The sequence below is a fragment of the Formica exsecta genome, unplaced genomic scaffold, assembly GCF_003651465.1.
Source record: "Formica exsecta isolate Colony F162 unplaced genomic scaffold, ASM365146v1 scaffold247, whole genome shotgun sequence".
Classification (NCBI taxonomy): domain Eukaryota; kingdom Metazoa; phylum Arthropoda; class Insecta; order Hymenoptera; family Formicidae; genus Formica; species Formica exsecta.
The window spans coordinates 951,892-969,554 of NW_021849743.1; the positions used below are offsets into that span (position 1 = coordinate 951,892).

Sequence of the window (17,663 nt, forward strand, 5' to 3'; positions counted from 1 at the left end):
ATTTCTAGGGTTTCAAAGATTTCTTACTATAACAACCAATCGGTAGCTTAGTGTAAGACAAATGACATTACCACACATTATCCTTAAACTATATCGACCGTCAGTAACCAACACTTTTAATATTTTTTTTTCCCACAAAAAAATTCGGTTTTATAAAAATTATTTATTAAAATTGATTGAATCTTATAAAAAAAAGAAAAATACATTTATGCTTTTTTACCTTTGACTCAATATAAATTAATCATTATTTCACATCTGTACAGAAAGTAAGATTCATCATACACGACTGAGTAAATCTACGTACGCTTCCGCGATTAAATCTTCTTCTTTTATTGACAGTGCTTTCATAAGATCAGCAGCAATCTTCTCTGCGGTTTCCCGGTCGCAATCCGTTATATTCTTATCGTCTGATCGCATCATTACCTGTATTAATACATCATATTATTAAAATTGCTTATTTTTACTGATAAAGTTTTACAATAGAAAGACTCGCGAACCTCTAATTCTATAAAATTGCCCAAATTATCAACATTATCAATGTGTATTCGTGTTCGTCCAACAATATATACATGTCTTGTCTTTTTAACAACCCTTGTCACACCAATCGAACTTGACAAAATATGTTCAATTAAGTTTACAGTATCTGCATATATGGATGCTTTGTTGTAAAGAGATATTTTCGGTCCTGTTGTATTGGGTCGCATGTAGGAAATTAATTCTGCGGTACCATCCTATATATCACAAAAGAAAATAAAAATTAATATAAAAAAATAATATAGCAATGCAATATAATTTTAAGGCGTCTTTAAAAAAATACAACCTTTTTGAATATATAATAATATTATCCAAAAGTACATGCCTATTAAACAATTGTTTTGTGAGAAATATATTCCAATCATTGAAATATGCATTTTTATATGCTTTTATAATAGATGTATTGAATAGATAATTAAATAATAGTCACTCTTACCTCAAATTTTCGTAATTTTAATCTTGATTTTGTTGCGTTAAAGAAAACATCATGCTGCGTTATTATTTGTCCATCACTATTACTCAACTCTTTGGCTTTTAAAATAACACGATCAATATCCTGAATTCTTGCTTTTATCTCAATATTTTCCATCTTTATATTCTTTAAAATTGGTAAAAATCAGTTTGGCATTTAACTTCTAAATAGAATTTATAATAAATAAGAATTCTATAATATACCTATGTGTTTGTGATTCACTTAGTGTATTATTTCCTTTTTTTATTATTCTGAAGACTAATTTCACAAAAAAAGGAGATCGTATCCAAGTCTCAAAGGATAAGCTTCACGTTATTATTTTTCTATAATATTCTAAATCCTTTTTTTTTTTTCATGTATCGTGCAATCTGTTATTTGTTTACCTTTTATAACTTTCAAATATCCACAGTTCTCAAACGTAATTCTATGTCGTGATGTACAAATATCTAGATACGGCTCACCGGTGTGTATTTTTTGATAGATGTATTCCTTTGATCTCAATTGGTCCAAACATAGATGTAGAAAGCACGGATTGCTCTTATCCAATCTGCAACGTAAACGGAAAGTGCGCACTCTTATTTCTTCGCTCTGATTGGTCAATGAAACGCTCCGAAGTATCAAAACGGAGCACGCCCGGGAAAGACGGGCGAGTGGTGGGAAAGATCATTCCGGACTCCGACATCTCTAGCATCGCTGTACAGCGGAAAAAAGGAAGTGGGCATTTTACGGATAGCAGGGACACAGCTGAGGGCAGCCGCGCAGCTAACCCAGCGGCAGCGACGACGGGCGAATGTCGGGCGAATTTCTCAGTGTGCGAAGGAGATGCGCGTGTCAGGAGACCGCGGGGAAATGAGTAAGGACGAGTCGGCCGATACGTGGGTCATGAGTCGCGCAAAATGAGGAAATTGTGTAACGCTGCGGTGGAGGCCCGAACAACGGACTGCCTCGAAGTCACGAGACGTCTGCACAAGTAAGCGATATAATCATGCGTGTGAGCCCGTCCATATCCATTCTCGCGAAAGTAATATTCCCTTCTGAAAATAATTTCATCGCGCTGCGAGTGTAAATATTTCCGATAACACCATTCTGGAAGAGCGACGAAGGTGACAAAGTCACTTTGGGGTGATGTGAACCTAACCCACCGTCCTATACGCGCCATGCTTGTTTCTTATCATTCGCACGTTTTTCGAACCTTGTGAAAATTTTGCGCCCTCTACTAGATACGATTAATCTATTTTTAGTAAAATATCTAATTGTACGTTTATGTATCATCTCTCTTCCAGCATTATGTAATAATAGATAAATATATTTAAAAAATCACAGCTAAGCATGTATCTTTGATAATGATCTTGCATGATATATATAATACAAACATGTTAATTAATTCTTTAATAAAACAATATACATTATATTTGCAAGGAGCGTGACAGAGATTGTCAAGAAATTGGATGAACAGAAAAATCGTGCTCTAACAGTAAGCGATATATTTGTCCCATCGGGAGAAGTGTTACGTGTGAGACTTAAAGATTATTGTGAGAGATTGATATTGAAAGATCCTGTTGGAAATGTGCATAAAATAGAGGAATTATTGTGGAGGAAAGCTTTTTACGATGTTGTTTATACAGCCAAAAAAATTAGAAAGGTAATATTGATAATCTAATATATTAAAAGATGAAATTAATAATAATGATATATATGAAAGTATAATATTATGTTATGTAGATATATAAGAACTTTTTTTCTAATTCACAACATTATGTTTCAGAGTAACATCTGGAATGATTCGGAAAAAGCATTATTGTCGGTTCATTTCTCAGTTGGTGTGGGATATTATCATCATCTGATATTGAGGCTACAAATAGAATATGATCTAGATCTTGTCGGTGTTGTTGACTTTGCATTCATTCAAAATGAAAGTGTTTCGTCGTATGTAAGTAAACATATGGAAAGAGTAGGTATCTGAATTTTTTTTTTTTTTAACATTGCGATATAACAAGAGGATTATAAATAAAAATAAATTTAATAGGCAAGAACTAAGACTGGACAATTTAAAACTCATACCAAGGAAGTTAAACAGTGTGTCATGCGTTTGGTCCATCGAAGCTTGGTATGCCTTGGAGACCTGACCAGGTACAAATTAGAATTAGATTCAAATTGGGATCCAATGATAGCAAACAGATATTATAAAATGGCTATAGCCATTGATCCAAATATTGGTATGCCTTACAATCAGCTTGGTACTATAGCGGGCAGCAAAAATTATGGATTGGATGCAGTCTATCATTATATGAAAAGGTTGATATTAATAATAAATATTAATACACACAAGTAATAAATTATTTTTATAAAAATTATAATCACACATGATTATTTTGCAGTGTTTTATGTTCTGAACCATTTGAAGGAGCAGAAGGAAATTTAAAGAGAACCATAATAACTCATTCTCTCTGTACAGATGAAAACAATTCTGTCCATCATTGTGTGACGCGATTATTTTCTTTATTGCGTTTATGGGATTATGACAATCCAAATTCTGATAGAATAAATCTGGAATGCCAGGTGTGTAATCTATACGAAGTGAGATATTATCTGCTGATAATCTTGTATAAATATTTTTTGAAATTAGTAATTATGCTTAATTTTTTTTTCTATAGGATCTCTTAACTGACATAGAGAAATGTTTAACAATGGAACAAATTGAACCAAATAACGCAAATTGCCTTGAAAATATGGATAGTATAGAGACATATCTTCAACATTGCAAGAACAGACCAACACTTTATTTAACCGACGACATGATATTTAAGATTGTGACAATATGCTTAATGTCAATTTCTAGATTAAAGAGCAAAGAATCTAGCGAAGTGCAGGGTGTTGTTGCTATAACTTTGGCAATACTATCGCAATTACTGGAATTTATAATAACGAGACTGCAAAATATTGTCATAGACATGGCAGTACCTGATATAGAAGCAATTGCAAAAGCGGATATGTATTCTACAAAATTGAAAAATGCGCAAAGAAGTCAAGAATCATTTAAGCAAAAAAACAATAGAGATTATACAGAAGGAGAAGATTCTGCTTTGAGCAATGACAATAATGCATTCAACTTAGATAAAACTAACAAAGCAAAGTTATCAGATAATAATGAAATCGTGAACAAAGATCCCAAAAAGATTCGCGACAAATCGAAAAGTCTTCTCAGCAAACTGCGTAGACGAAAAAGGAGAACTAGCTCCGATTCGGACGCAAGCGATATAGAGCAATCGACCTTGGCATCGTCTAGCGACGAGATCAATTCAGATGTGTCTGAGACAGAAGAGGATGACGCATTGAGCGAAGAAAATGCCGTATTATCAGACGATAATACCGATGACGAAGAGTCATCGCCAACGGATAATATCCAGAATACCGAAAACATAACGCAGAAAGAGATGAACGGCCACGTTAGCGATATCGTTAACAAAACGGATAATTGCGACGGAAGCGATCATTTAGTTAATGGCAAACAGCACACAACTGACCGGCAAACAGACTCAAAGACGATAAGTGATAAAGATTCCGTAACGAATTCCAGCAGCGTCGCAACGATCACGACGAACGCGAGCTCGAGTAGCACTTTCGAGGACAACAATCGCTTATGCGGCATGAACAATATCTGTTACACGGCACAGTTGAAGAAACGGAGCTTAAAACCGGACGACATTTTAAATATATTGATCGACAAGGAAATGCTTATGTCTATCAAAGTGTGTTGCGATTGGCTGCGAAGTAACCCAGACATTGTGAGGATATGCGCCAAGAGGACGTTGCTGAAGCGTTTTACAATCCTATTGAATTTGATCAACATGGACACCGAGGCTCTCGTACGAAAGAGCGACGATTTTACGATTCTGTCGAACATGGAGAAACTAAAAGAGTGCGTGAAAACGGTACCTCTACCAGAAGACATTGATCTCAGGGGATTGAATCTGCTGGAAGATGCTCACAAATCTCTCGATTGGCAGATACTGCATAAATATAAAATGAATAAGCGGGAGGAGATGCTTCTGAGAGGATTGAAACTAATCGAATTTGGACATCATCTCAGTTCTGTCGAAAATTCAGGTGTGCAATACGATCAAACCGAACGATTATTCGTGGCGACGGATCCGTGTCCCTCGAATGCTTCAAAGGTTATCGGTCTAGACGAAAAGAACTTTGGGCCTGAACATTCGAAAGGAAAGCTTATGAGACACATGGGTAAATTGTGGTTAAAAGCCGAAGTTCGAGCTCTGGAGAGTCAATTACGATCTCGATTGATGTCGCCATATCTCGTACCCGATCACGAAGCGTTAGCCAAACATACGCCGGCTCTTAAGCGCTTAGTATACGCCAAGAAGTTTATAGTAGTGATTCCCGCAGTTGGTGAGTAAATTTATTGTTGAAAAAAACGTAAGAGAGAAATGGAAAAAAAGTATCTCATTAAACTTAGCGATACATTATAAACTATCACTATTGTTTGATGTACCGATGTTATTTCTATTTACAGTTGTTTCTGCTTTGGACGAAGTGAAACGCGTAAGTGCCCAGGCGAGAGAAGCGACGCGATGGTTGGAAACACAATTGAGACGTGGCTCAAGATTCTTGCGGGCGCAGAGACCTCACGAGCGTTTGGCGCTCCCATTGATAAAAGGACCAAGACCAAAGGACAAGGAAGCATGGTTGTTTTTCCAGATAATAGAATGTTGTCATTATCTTACTCAGCAAGCAAAAGTTGGTTTCACCGGTGATGGAGAGGCACCAGTTGTAACCCTCCTGACTGGTTGTAATCTGGATGACAGAAAAGCTTTGACTTTTAGTCCCGATGGATTAGCGAAAAGTGCAGGTAGCTATTCTTTCCGTTTCTTTCCTTTTTTTTTTTTTCCTTATCTTTAGAACATTGACTCGCATTAATTGAATAATTTATATATATGATATATATAATTAAATCGATTATCTGTGAAAAGAAATTTTTGTATGGTATTTTCAAAAAGTATGTGTCCTGACTTCAATTATAATTGTCATTATTATATTACACTATCATTCTAAATTAAAAAGGAAATTGAAATTCTTTGTGGCAAAATTATTTGATTTGAGATCTACATTTACTTTATACAGGCGTTAATCTGGAGCATATAGAATCGTTTCAAACAAAGTGGAAATCATCATTTAAGAGCCATGGTTGAGCAAAAAAGTCATATGTACGTGATCATCTGCTGTTATTCTCAGCCGATTCTCAGCCGATCGGAAGGCGAGCACGGCAAGAGGGTTGGAAACCCGCGCATATAAAATGGAAAATTGACAGAATTGTACCGCTATAAAATCGGTGCCGATAGAATGTCCTTTTCCGTCATACGCAAGAAAACTCTAAGTAATAAAACGACATTTTTTTCTCTTTCTAACCATTCATATTGTCATTTATGTTTAAAGGAATTGTATTTTTAAGTAAACGTTTTTAAATAATTAGACACCAATGTATTCTCATCAGCCCTATTATCCATCTGGAGAATCGTAGCTGTTCACAGATATGAATTAACATGCTATTGAAGAACAGGAAGCATGATTTAAGCGATATACATTAAGCGATTCATGTCCATTGAAGCAATCGAAAGGAATTATCTAAACTCTGGATAATACTAATTACTTGAAATGTGTTAACTTTGTAGATATAAAAAAAAAGAAGTAATAATCTTATGTACAAATTTGATTAGTCATTAACTATCAGCAGGTATTTTTGCATTCAATGCACTTTTATAGCTCTTTTAATTATTTAAAAAAAAAAAAAAAAAAAATGCGAGGAAAATGTTTATATACGATATAGATATATATTTATACACACATACATTTTGATATCGTTTTATAATATTGTTTTTATATTAGATAATATGAAAAACACGATCAGACGAATCTAAAAACTCTAAGATACTTTTTGTGACTTTTCGAAACGCGTAGATATATTTGGCATGATATGAGTCACGTGCGTCGATTGTGTGCGTATATACGATGTATGACTAGTAAGAATACACCACGTATCCGGCTGAATCCGGCACACGACGTCGCTTGAACGCGTATCATCTTGACGGCGTCGAGCGCGCAGGCGCGGCCAGTGCTTTCGCGTTGCGGTAGTGGCAGCGTGACATAACCTAGCGGTTCTTGCGTTATCCGTCGGTTTACGTGGTTCCACTACGAGGTACGATCGTGCGATCGGAATTTGGTCTCGCACGAAGACGGAATCGCGGTGATCGCGGTTCTATTGCGTGACTCACGCCACCGTCAAGCCGCGTGTTAATCGTTATGGCCGAGCGCGGAACGACGCGATACATATTGGTGCATGTCGGTCCGGTCGCACAGTCTCTCTAGTTTCGCGGGCCCAGAGTCTCGCAGGTGAAAAAATTCAACGTAGTTCCTCGTCGCTGCGTCGGGCGCACGGGACGTTCGCATCGCGAGCGCGAGGGAGTGTCATCGTCGTCGGGCCGCGGGTGTCCGTAGTCGAGATATATTTACACGGTGCGCAATTACGTGGTTGTGAGTCCGAGTGAGAGAGGCTGAAAGAAGGACAGAAAGAGAAAGAGAGGGAGAACGAGCGAGCGAGCGTACGTACCGAGAATCGCGCGAGCGTCGAAAGTAACGAGTCATCTACCGATCCAAGATGGCAGAAGGCCAGCAGGAGGGTGGTCCAAAGAAGATCACCATCAATGTGAAAACACCGAAAGAGAAGCAGACCGTGGAAATCGAGGAGAATGCGTCGATAAAAGATGTAAGTGCGACGACGACGACGATGAGCGTCGTTCTACCCGATGCCATTTGACGGCGTATCGCTGCCCTCGTGGCGCATTGCTAAACATCATCAGCTGTCAAATGGATTGGGTTAGTTTCATACTTCGTCTCTAATCTATTCGCTTTTTTTTTTCTCGACACGCACCGGCAGTTTAAGGAGGCAGTCTCGAAGAAGTTCAACGCTCAAGCCGATCAGTTATGCCTAATCTTCGCCGGCAAGATCATGAAGGACCACGAGACCCTCAACACGCACAATATCAAGGATGGCCTGGCGGTACATTTGGTGATCAAGGCACCGCGTACCGCATCCACGCAGAATCAGGAGTCAAATTCGACTACGCGACCACAGGGTAATAATTTGGTGGAAGACTTTGCTCGTTGGATTATTTATTGACAATATTTAATCATATTTAAGTTTTAAATATGTAAACGGATATATTTATATCGTGCAAAGGAATGTTTACGATAATTTTTTATTAGGGATATTTGTAAATTTTTTATTATAGCTGATGTCAGCGCTAGTCCATTTGGTTTGGGAAGCTTAGGTGGATTGATGGGATTAGAGTCTCTTGGCATGGGATCGGCTAATTTTATTGACTTGCAGCAACGCATGCAACGGGAATTATTATCAAATCCTGAAACAATGCGTCAAGTGCTTGATAATCCCTTGGTTCAAAGTCTGATGAATGATCCAGAGAACATGCGCAATCTAGTTACTGCTAATCCTCAAATGCAAGAACTGATGCAACGTAATCCTGAAATCAGTCATATGCTGAATAATCCTGAACTTTTACGGTAAGCACAAAACGCGACTATAAATAATTAAAATTCAGATATTTCATTTGAATACAATAGAATTCAAAGTCACATGTATTTCTATTTTATATTTTCGATCATTTGATTTACAAATGTATACATCACACATGTATTAAAGTCTCTATTTTCTATCAAATATCTATTTCAAATAAAAAATTTTTCGACGTCTATATTTCGTGTTTATTAAATTGTTTAAATTTTTCTCGGTTTTGCACATTGCTCAACTTTCAATATTTTTTTTTGTATCTTTAATTTAATAGCTGAAACAATATTTCAAAATTTGAATTTAGAATACGTACTCGATGCTATGCACAATATTGCACAATATTGCATATGAAAATTATTTACTAGGCAAACGATGGAATTGGCACGTAACCCGTCGATGCTGCAGGAATTGATGCGCTCGCACGATCGAGCTTTATCTAATCTAGAAAGCATACCGGGTGGCTACAGTGCACTACGTCGCATGTACCGCGATATACAGGAGCCGATGCTGGCGGCAGCGACGAACGGTCGTAATCCCTTCGCCGCTTTGGTGGAAAACAGTAATTCCTCCAATCAGGATGCGCAGAATCCGCAACAGGGGCAGGAAAATCGGGACCCGCTACCTAATCCGTGGGGTCAAAGCCAGAATGACAGCAGTACAGGACAGCAGCAGGGTCAGAGCAGAGGTCTGCTTGATTCACCGGGCATGCAGAGCCTCACGGCGCAGATGATGGAGAATCCGCAGCTGATGCGAAACATGCTGAACGCTCCGTACACGAGATCTATGCTGGAGGCGATGGCGGCCGACCCGGCGATGGCCAGTCGGGTGATCGCGGCGAATCCTTTTCTCCGTGGCAATCCGCAGATGCAAGAACAGATGCGCGCTATGATGCCCGCCTTCATACAACAAATGCAAAATCCGCAGATACAAAACGTCGTAACCAATCCGGACGCCCTGGCCGCCATCATGCAGATTCAACAGGGTATGGAGCAGCTGCGCACCGTCGCTCCCGAACTTGTGGAAAAGTAAATTTTTTTGTTCTCACTAATATCACTAATTTTTTGAATCAATATATTGTTGGCGCGTGATTATAAGTGAGCGTGTGTGCGTGCATGTTTTAGTATGGGCATCACGGTTCCACCTGCGACCACAACACCGAACACAAGTGGTACGAACCCCAGTGTACCGACCAGTCAACCATCGGACACCAATCAACAGGATGCGTTTTCTCAGTTTATGGCACGTATGGTAAGAGAACTATCATTTAAGATTTATGTAATCTAATATTATATTAACTTGGCACACACATTTAACTTTTAGGTTTATAATTTAACATTTTGCTCGAAAAATATATAAAAAGTATCTTGGAATGATATCTTTCTTAAAACAATTGATACAATTAAAAAATTTATAGATACATATGATGTAGTTTTTTCAATGAAATCAATATTTTTAATAGCGAAAGAATATAAAATAAATAAAAATCATTTTCTCCACATTTGTTTAGTTAAATGATAATCAGCTTTATATTCCATATATAGCATTATATATATACTTGTGTATCAAATCATGTATCTATGTGTGCTAGGTTTCTGCAATGGCATTAAACCAAGGTGTAGAAGTTGACGGACAATCTGTACCTCCACCAGAGGAACGTTACAGAGCACAGCTAGAGCAACTTACAGCTATGGGTTTTCTTAATAGAGATGCTAACTTACAAGGTTAGAATTAACACAGTTCTCTCTTTTTTTAAATTTTTGTATATTTTATATATATAAATATTTACAATTATATTAAAGTTATATTTGCTTATTTTTGTTTTATTAATGCAAAGATCTGCATGGAAAGACAAATAAATAATTCTTTTTTATCAATACAATATTTTAGATTTCAGATATTATATTTGTATATATAAAATATTTATCTTCATGCTTTTATCATGTAAATTAAATAATGTTTTAATATAACATTTTATAATTTAATATATAACACATTATAACATGCATTTCATATTTAATAATGCAAATACATCAACTTCTATTTTCAGCATTAATTGCCACATTCGGAGACATAAACGCAGCTGTTGAGAGACTACTCTCTAATGGACAATTATCCATGAGCTAACCACCAATCTGTAATACTGTTATTCCAATATTACCTTTAATTTTGTCCTTATTTATCTCTTACGATAAATGTGGGAGATATATAAGGTAACTGGCTGTCGAAAATTATAAACTTATACCCCTCCTCTTCCTTCTCTCCCCTTTTCTTAATCCTGACGGAATACACGCTACTCACTCGTTCAATTTGCAGTCTTTCTTATTTAGATTCAGATTTGTCTGTGTTTTAGACGGATAGAAAAATATCGATAGTACGGCCATTACTATTGTCATTTTACACAATTAGTTGTTCACTTTTTCTGAATCTTTGTTCTTGGTCTATGTATCAACTTTGATGTGCTCTAGGTATAGTCGATTTCTTATATTCTAAGATTATTGAAAGAGATTTCCCTCTATTCTGGAATCAATACTTATTTTGGTTACATGAATTTTAATATATCCAAAATAAAAATATGTGTATTTTTCACTTTTTTTTCACTATGGTCACATGGCAAATATGAGTAATAGGATAGTAGTGCAAAAGAAGTTAGTTTAGATGAAAAGAGCTGATAAATGAAAGTCTAGAATAGAGGATCTTAGAATAGAGAAAATTGGCTGCAGCTTTGTTGATGTCATTTTTTCCGTGTAAATTTCTTTACAAAAGTATCTACGAGCAGATTACGAGTAGAATTGTAATATGATCATGTTCACGACTGCATTCATTACTGCATATAACTTTATGACTATTTCTTAGAGACATGAACGGAACCCCTGCATGGAAAATATAGATTGCCGCTATTTAACGAACTCGCTTTCTCAGCTTTATCAATCGATCGAGAGTGTATTCCTTTTGCTTTCAGATATCCTGATACTTGTAATCATGTAGCGAAAATATGTTATTTGTACGTTCCAAATAAAAAAAAATAAAAATAAAAAATAAAAAAATACGAACGAATATTGGAATCAACTGGAATGAACGTAATGCTTTTTGCACGAATTTCTTAATTATTTTATATATTGTACATATAAACAAGATATACCTTGGAGTATTGACGAGATTCGCGCGTTATACTCGAAGAGCACGGTTTAACGATTCGTTCTATAATACGTTTTCCATGTAACTTTTATAGGTATCGTGCATATATCAAGAGAGGTAAAAACAACAGCTTTCTTTAACTCACGTACTGGTGTGCATTGTCTCTTTGTTGGTTTAATCCGATCGTAGCATAAAAACTAATATAATTAAGCGTTATATGTCTTGTAATACAAATTTAGAAATTTGTAGCGTGATAATGGAGAAACATACGGCATATAGATTGTTTATAGAGGAATGCGCGTGGTAAAGATCGAACATACAGGATTATGTATGATGTGTGAACTTGAAAGACAACATTCTTAATCGTCGATTAGACCTAAAATATAAGGATAAAAAAGAAAAAAAAAGATGATATATGTTGTAAATTATCTTTATTGGAGGAGAGAGAAGAACAGTTATATAATTTTAATATTTTTGATTGATGTAGGATTACGATAAATATCCATTGCGCATTATATTATCTTTTATGTGTATTCATTAATAACTTCACTGAAAGACAAGACATTTCTGCTGTAAAAGCGATTATATATATTACAAAATAAAGTTATGGTTGATTCTTATTCACTGATACATAGCTATCGGACAATCCCATAGGATAATATAATTATCTTGCAACAAAATTCGATTTTTGACAAGTGTTAATTTTGAATGATAGATATTTAATTCCATATACGGGGCTCTAATTTGACGTGTGTATGTGCGTGCGTGCGTGAAAATATCAATTTTATGTGATATATGATTTTCTATACGATCAAGAAATATTTCTGCGCAATGGCTCGTGTTTCTTTCGGTACGCGGTTGATCAATTTTCCCTCTTCTCCCCTCCACCGTCGCCTCACGCAGTGCGATTGCGCGGGCCGAGCGGTCTGTCCGAAGGTACGAAGTTAGTCGACGTTGGGCGCTTCGGCCGCTCGGTTCAGTCCGCGCGTAATCGTGTAGCGTGACGCGAACGCCGGCTCCGAGACAGCATCTGCCGCTCTCGCGAGCGAGTTTCGGTTGACATTTCGCCCCGTGAGAGACCCGTTGCCGAGTCTGCGCGCGCGCGTGTGTGCGGTCGGTATGCGGGCAGCCCCGTTCGCCTGGCCCTCGTTGGCGGTTGATTCGGGCATCCTCTCACGTGCGTACGTGTGCGCGCGCAACTTGGCGTGTGCCTGTGGAGATAGTTTCACGTGTGTGTGTGTGTGTGTGGGTTTGAAAATTTGAAAAGCGACGTGCGCGAGTGCAGCGTGTAAAACCGCACGGTGCAGGTGACGCGGGAGGAAAAAGGAAGAGAGAAAGAGTCGCGCCGATCGGATAGTCCTTAGGAAAAGGGATTCGCACGTGACGAAAAGACGTGATATCCCGTACGACCGTCGTACTACTAACTACTACTATTCGTCGTTGTCGTCGACGATATAACCCACAGCGGAATGTGGCACGAGGTGAGTTAGCTGCCCGCCCGGTTTCGCTTCGTTCGATCAGGGACGGAGAGTCCGAAGAGCGAGCTTCTTCTTCGTTATTTTTCTATCTCTCTATGCCTGTTTAAAGTTATTTTTTTCTTCAGAGAGCATACGTTTTCAATTCCTTTCGCTAAATTGCCGCGGATAGACTCAAAACTTTGAGGGGACGCGCGAAAACCTCTCTTTCTTCTCTCTTTCTCTCTCTCTCTCTCTCTCTCTCTCTCGTTTGCTAGCTCGCTCGCTCGCTCTCCGTTCCACGGCGAGCTTCATTCGACATACCAAACCGGTATATAATTTCGGTGAGGCCATATTTCTGTATTACAGATACACACGCGAAAATAAACTTTCTTTAGGCCTGCTCTTTTTATTTGGTTGCGTTTAGTTTACGCATTTTTTATTTATTAAATTATATCGAAAATGTCAGTTGTCCGTACCCGAGGCATGATAAAAATGTTCCGTTAGTACGCGCGCGTACTTTTATGTGGACAGTAAAGCCGGTTTCTCTCTCTGCGTCGATTGATTTTTAATAGGAAATTTATTAACGGACGAATTCCTTTGACGAATTCGCTCAAGTGACGATGGTACAGCATGGATTGCATTCACACGAAACGTCAAGTAGCAGTCTACTTGATTTGTCTAATTTTAAATTCGAGAAAAGTGAATTAATTATCCCGAATAATATATGTCTTGACAAGCTTTGATTATTTATAAAATTATTGACAAATATATCGCAAATAATTCATATTAATTTATTTAATTGGTTATATATACGATTACTTTAGAGCAGTACTAGAAAATTAAAATTTTTTGTTAATGAGATTATATTCTGTTACATTTTTTTTTTATATTAAGAAATTGCAAATGATATACAGAAAAAAATGCTATTTTCTCTTCCACTGCCAATTAAATACTAAGCTTGATTTTGTTCAAATGTGGAGATAAAATTGTATCTGAATGCAATTCTATTTTACATCAGCGATAATCGATTTCCGCGTTTAAATAAATGTGGTTCAGTTTAAAAGATAGTAAGATCTCGAAGGTTCCCTATTTTTAAAGAAATTTTTAGATCACCAAACTGCTTCGAAAAATCAAATTACCCATATTTCTCTCGCATGTCAATCTGGCATGTAAATAAGAATTAACTTATTTTTTATAATGTTTTTATTTATGATATTTGCGATTATTACAGATGGAACAGTAGAGAGATGGGAGAAAGTTTCTCTCGTATTATAAATTATATTGAATGTTCTAGGATTAAATTTCTCTCACACGCTATTTTCGTCAATTATACGCCATTACAATCCAAATTAAAAAGTTAACTCGATTCTTAATTACACTTAATCGACTCTGTTTTCTCAATTTGTACCGCAGTATGTAAGTTGTGATATCGCGATCTATGAACTTCGAGCAGTATCATCAAAGATAGCCGCGTTCTTGGCCGTATGTAATTTGCAGAAAAACAATTGGATCACGAACGAGATTAGTTCCTTACGTCATTGCCATAAAAGTTCGCGCTGTTTCTGACGTTCCATACCATGCCAAACATTGCTTACGCGACCTATTTTTCTCTCCATCGAGCAAACACGCATATGTCGTCCTTCCGTCATTATTATCATCAGATAAACAGATAGACGCTTGTTTATTCTAAAAGAAGCTCCGTTCTAAGAATACCACGTGCGTTATACGATTGCGTGCGTATCGTATAATCAATCTAAAGGCGAAAATTATTTTGTCCTACACGCGGTACGTCGGACATTCCGCGGATTCTTAATTAATTACGTCGATCTTAAATCGTACTGAAACGAACGATCGAGCCCCTGATGACGAAGGTTTAATGCGAAGGTTGTGGCAAAGGCACTCTCCTTAGTTCTGGCTCAAGGTCGGATTATTTAAAAATGCCCAAAGCACACGGACGGGTTTCGTTACGGTTGTCGTTTATGGGGGACGGACAAAGTTGGAAAATAGCGAAAAGCGAGTCGTACGTGCCTTGAATTTTCCTAGACTGTCGACGCTCGTTCATTCGCCGCCGCTCGTTTAATCGCGATAAAAGATCCGCAGATTCGCAAGCAGCAGGTGCATTGTACCAACGCGGCAGGAATGCGTTCCCGAAGGCAGTTTCTCTCGTATTATAAATTATATTGAATGTTCTAGGATTAAATTTCTCTCACACGCTATTTTCAATCCAAATTAAAAAGTTAACTCGATTCTTAATTACACTTAATCGACTCTGTTTTCTCAATTTGTACCGCAGTATGTAAGTTGTGATATCGCGATCTATGAACTTCGAGCAGTATCATCAAAGATAGCCGCGTTCTTGGCCGTATGTAATTTGCAGAAAAACAATTGGGTCACGAACGAGATTAGTTCCTTACGTCATTGCCATAAAAGTTCGCGCTGTTTCTGACGTTCCATACCATGCCAAACATTGCTTACGCGACCTATTTTTCTCTCCATCGAGCAAACACGCATATGTGTTGTCTCAGTCATGCGTCCTTCCGTCATTATTATCATCAGATAAACAGATAGACGCTTGTTTATTCTAAAAGAAGCTCCGTTCTAAGAATACCACGTGCGTTATACGATTGCTCCTTGATATAGATACATGTTCATTTTTCTTTAGGACATACATACATATATACCTTTCTCTTCTTCACGCTTTTCCCTATCTCTTTTTTCGGTTTTTTTTTTTTTTTTTTATCGCGTTAATTAATAGGATAATTTTATTAAAAAATATTTAATCGAACATTATTTTTGAATGCAATATTTATTTCTTGGAACTGCATCAAAGACGATCTCTTTGAAAGCCTATAATATTTTTTTCGGAGCTTTAACGATACTCGGATAGTATTGGCAAATTGAGTTTCTCGCGTGCATCGAGATAATGATTCCCTCTCGTTGTAAGCGCATGGCACTGCAACACGATATTTTATTCCAAGCTCGTGTCAATCATGTCGCGACAGCGAGATATTCAGCGAGGAGGAGACGCACTCGTATCTTGTTCTCTATCGCGATCCGATTTGTGGGCACTCAGATTCTTTTTTTTATTTTCTGAACTCTTCGTTCTCGGAAATACGAGACGCGCGCGTTTCGGTTTTAATACCCGCGCTCCCTCGCGTCTCTCCCTCATCCTGCGAAACGTCAGATACTCGCGTTCGCAAAGTGGCAGCGTGTGGCATGCGTATTCATGCGTTAACCGCAACGACTCGTCTCTTTCTTGGCTGGCAGTAACAACGGCGTTGGCGGCGATTATTCTATCTTCTCGTGTAAATCATATATTAACACACTCGGCAAGCAAAATCGCGTGCAAACAAGGAAGAAACAAAAATTACGTGTAATGTCGACAATTACCAAGATTTTATGCAGTTCTGTCTAAAAAAATCCGTATGATATAAAACAAACAAATGCAAATTTTTTAAATGTAAACATAGTATTAGTGTCAGTAATGTCGGAGGAGTACAGTAAAAAAAATCAAAAAAGTGATTATGATTCAATAATACTTTTCTTTCTTACTTTATATTGTCGGCTTTAGTGGTTATCAGAGTTTACCGCGTAAATTTCATGTTCCCTGCTATCTTCTCTTTTTAACGACAGGGATATTTGTTCGTCGTAACATACTTTAAACGATGGCGTGAGGCCAAATTGCGCGCGGTTTTGAGCCGCACCGTGGAATTATCCTCTCGGCGTGTGCGGTCGCACGGTATGTCGTTTTGCAATTTTCTCTCCTTTCCCACAATTCTTCGTTGCATTCTCTCTTCTTACCTTTGCCCGATCCTGGCCGACTCGCTCTCCTCCCTACTTTCTCATCTCTCGAAGCAATCACATTGTTTGAGAACAGATTCACGATCTTCTCCACAAGATATGGATATAGCCAATTCTATTAATATTAGTTGGTGCTAATAGCACGTAATTAAATTATGTTTCTCGATATTTATTTTATAACTAGCAATATGATTTAGAAAAAAATCGATTAATTAAGGTAAAAAATTGGGTAGATCAACTATAATAATATATCTCCTAAAAAATATTATTTACATTTGTTCGTGAATCTTATTTTTTATATACAGAATAATTAGGGGAAGAAAGATTCTCCTCTTGTTTATTTTCTATATTGAAAGATAATTCAATTTTGCGGAAATTTCTTTATTCTTAACGATTAATTTTTGTTGAGAAAAAGTCGATTCGAATTTATTGTTAGCCAAAAAATCGTTAATGGTTAAAGATGATTAAAAAAATATCTGAAGATTTTTGAAACTCGTCTATATAATTTCCTCAATCTCTTCCGAGGTTGTCAATACCTGCCTGCCCGTTTCTAACTACCTCGTATCCTCAAATTCCTCAATTTGAATGCTTCCCATTTCGTGCTAAGGAATGACATGCCATTCATTCGCCGCGTAGTCTATCAGACCTTAGCCTGCCTGTGTAT

At 37.3% G+C, this 17,663-nt stretch overlaps 3 protein-coding genes across 7 annotated transcripts; 2 read left to right on the forward strand and 1 right to left on the reverse strand.

Moving 5' to 3' along the window:
• Window positions 1-143: 143 nt before the first annotated feature.
• On the reverse strand, window positions 144-1,494 carry LOC115236416. 2 transcript variants are annotated; one of them, XM_029808855.1, is made up of 4 exons: window positions 1,210-1,494; window positions 971-1,132; window positions 498-731; window positions 144-423 (listed from the first exon to the last, which is right to left on the reverse strand). In XM_029808855.1, exons 2-4 carry the CDS (start codon window positions 1,121-1,123, stop codon window positions 277-279), a joined length of 534 nt encoding a protein of 177 aa, XP_029664715.1. In that variant the 5' UTR covers window positions 1,124-1,132; window positions 1,210-1,494; the 3' UTR covers window positions 144-276. The 2 variants fall into 2 exon arrangements, with proteins under 2 accessions (XP_029664715.1, XP_029664716.1); XM_029808856.1 differs by lacking the exon at window positions 1,210-1,494 and having other exon boundaries at window positions 971-1,150.
• A 164-nt stretch (window positions 1,495-1,658) lies between these two features.
• LOC115236413 (protein SMG5) lies at window positions 1,659-7,586 on the forward strand. 4 transcript variants are annotated; one of them, XR_003884185.1, is made up of 9 exons: window positions 1,659-1,976; window positions 2,426-2,648; window positions 2,772-2,957; window positions 3,033-3,301; window positions 3,385-3,565; window positions 3,661-5,413; window positions 5,538-5,873; window positions 6,146-6,398; window positions 6,495-7,586. XR_003884185.1 is itself a non-coding variant. In XM_029808850.1 (8 exons), the coding sequence occupies exons 1-8, from the start codon at window positions 1,903-1,905 to the stop codon at window positions 6,211-6,213; spliced, it is 3,090 nt and encodes a 1,029-aa protein (XP_029664710.1). In that variant the 5' UTR covers window positions 1,659-1,902; the 3' UTR covers window positions 6,214-6,493. The 4 variants fall into 4 exon arrangements, 2 of the variants coding, with proteins under 2 accessions (XP_029664710.1, XP_029664711.1); XR_003884186.1 differs by having other exon boundaries at window positions 6,516-7,586; XM_029808850.1 differs by lacking the exon at window positions 6,495-7,586 and having other exon boundaries at window positions 6,146-6,493.
• On the forward strand, window positions 7,294-12,361 carry LOC115236414 (ubiquilin-1). The gene is made up of 7 exons (XM_029808852.1): window positions 7,294-7,784; window positions 7,956-8,154; window positions 8,311-8,599; window positions 8,972-9,631; window positions 9,728-9,854; window positions 10,195-10,327; window positions 10,654-12,361. Exons 1-7 carry the CDS (start codon window positions 7,677-7,679, stop codon window positions 10,728-10,730), a joined length of 1,593 nt encoding a protein of 530 aa, XP_029664712.1. The 5' UTR covers window positions 7,294-7,676; the 3' UTR covers window positions 10,731-12,361.
• Window positions 12,362-17,663: the final 5,302 nt, after the last annotated feature.

What these genes read in the sequence shown, in the direction of transcription:
- LOC115236416 (XM_029808855.1), bottom strand. Translation starts at nt 1,123, where the DNA reads ATGGAAAATATTGAGATAAAAGCAAGAATTCAGGATATTGATCGTGTT. An exon ending in TAAAATTACGAAAATTTGAG is followed by an intron (nt 732 to 970) that starts GTAAGAGTGACT and finishes TGTGATATATAG; the next exon opens with GATGGTACCGCAGAATTAAT. An exon ending in GCAATTTTATAGAATTAGAG is followed by an intron (nt 424 to 497) that starts GTTCGCGAGTCT and finishes GTATTAATACAG; the next exon opens with GTAATGATGCGATCAGACGA.
- LOC115236413 (XM_029808850.1), top strand. Translation starts at nt 1,903, where the DNA reads ATGAGGAAATTGTGTAACGCTGCGGTGGAGGCCCGAACAACGGACTGC. An exon ending in AGTAGTGATTCCCGCAGTTG is followed by an intron (nt 5,414 to 5,537) that starts GTGAGTAAATTT and finishes TTCTATTTACAG; the next exon opens with TTGTTTCTGCTTTGGACGAA. An exon ending in TGGATTAGCGAAAAGTGCAG is followed by an intron (nt 5,874 to 6,145) that starts GTAGCTATTCTT and finishes TACTTTATACAG; the next exon opens with GCGTTAATCTGGAGCATATA.
- LOC115236414 (XM_029808852.1), top strand. Translation starts at nt 7,677, where the DNA reads ATGGCAGAAGGCCAGCAGGAGGGTGGTCCAAAGAAGATCACCATCAAT. An exon ending in AATAATCCTGAACTTTTACG is followed by an intron (nt 8,600 to 8,971) that starts GTAAGCACAAAA and finishes ATTATTTACTAG; the next exon opens with GCAAACGATGGAATTGGCAC. An exon ending in TAGAGATGCTAACTTACAAG is followed by an intron (nt 10,328 to 10,653) that starts GTTAGAATTAAC and finishes TTCTATTTTCAG; the next exon opens with CATTAATTGCCACATTCGGA.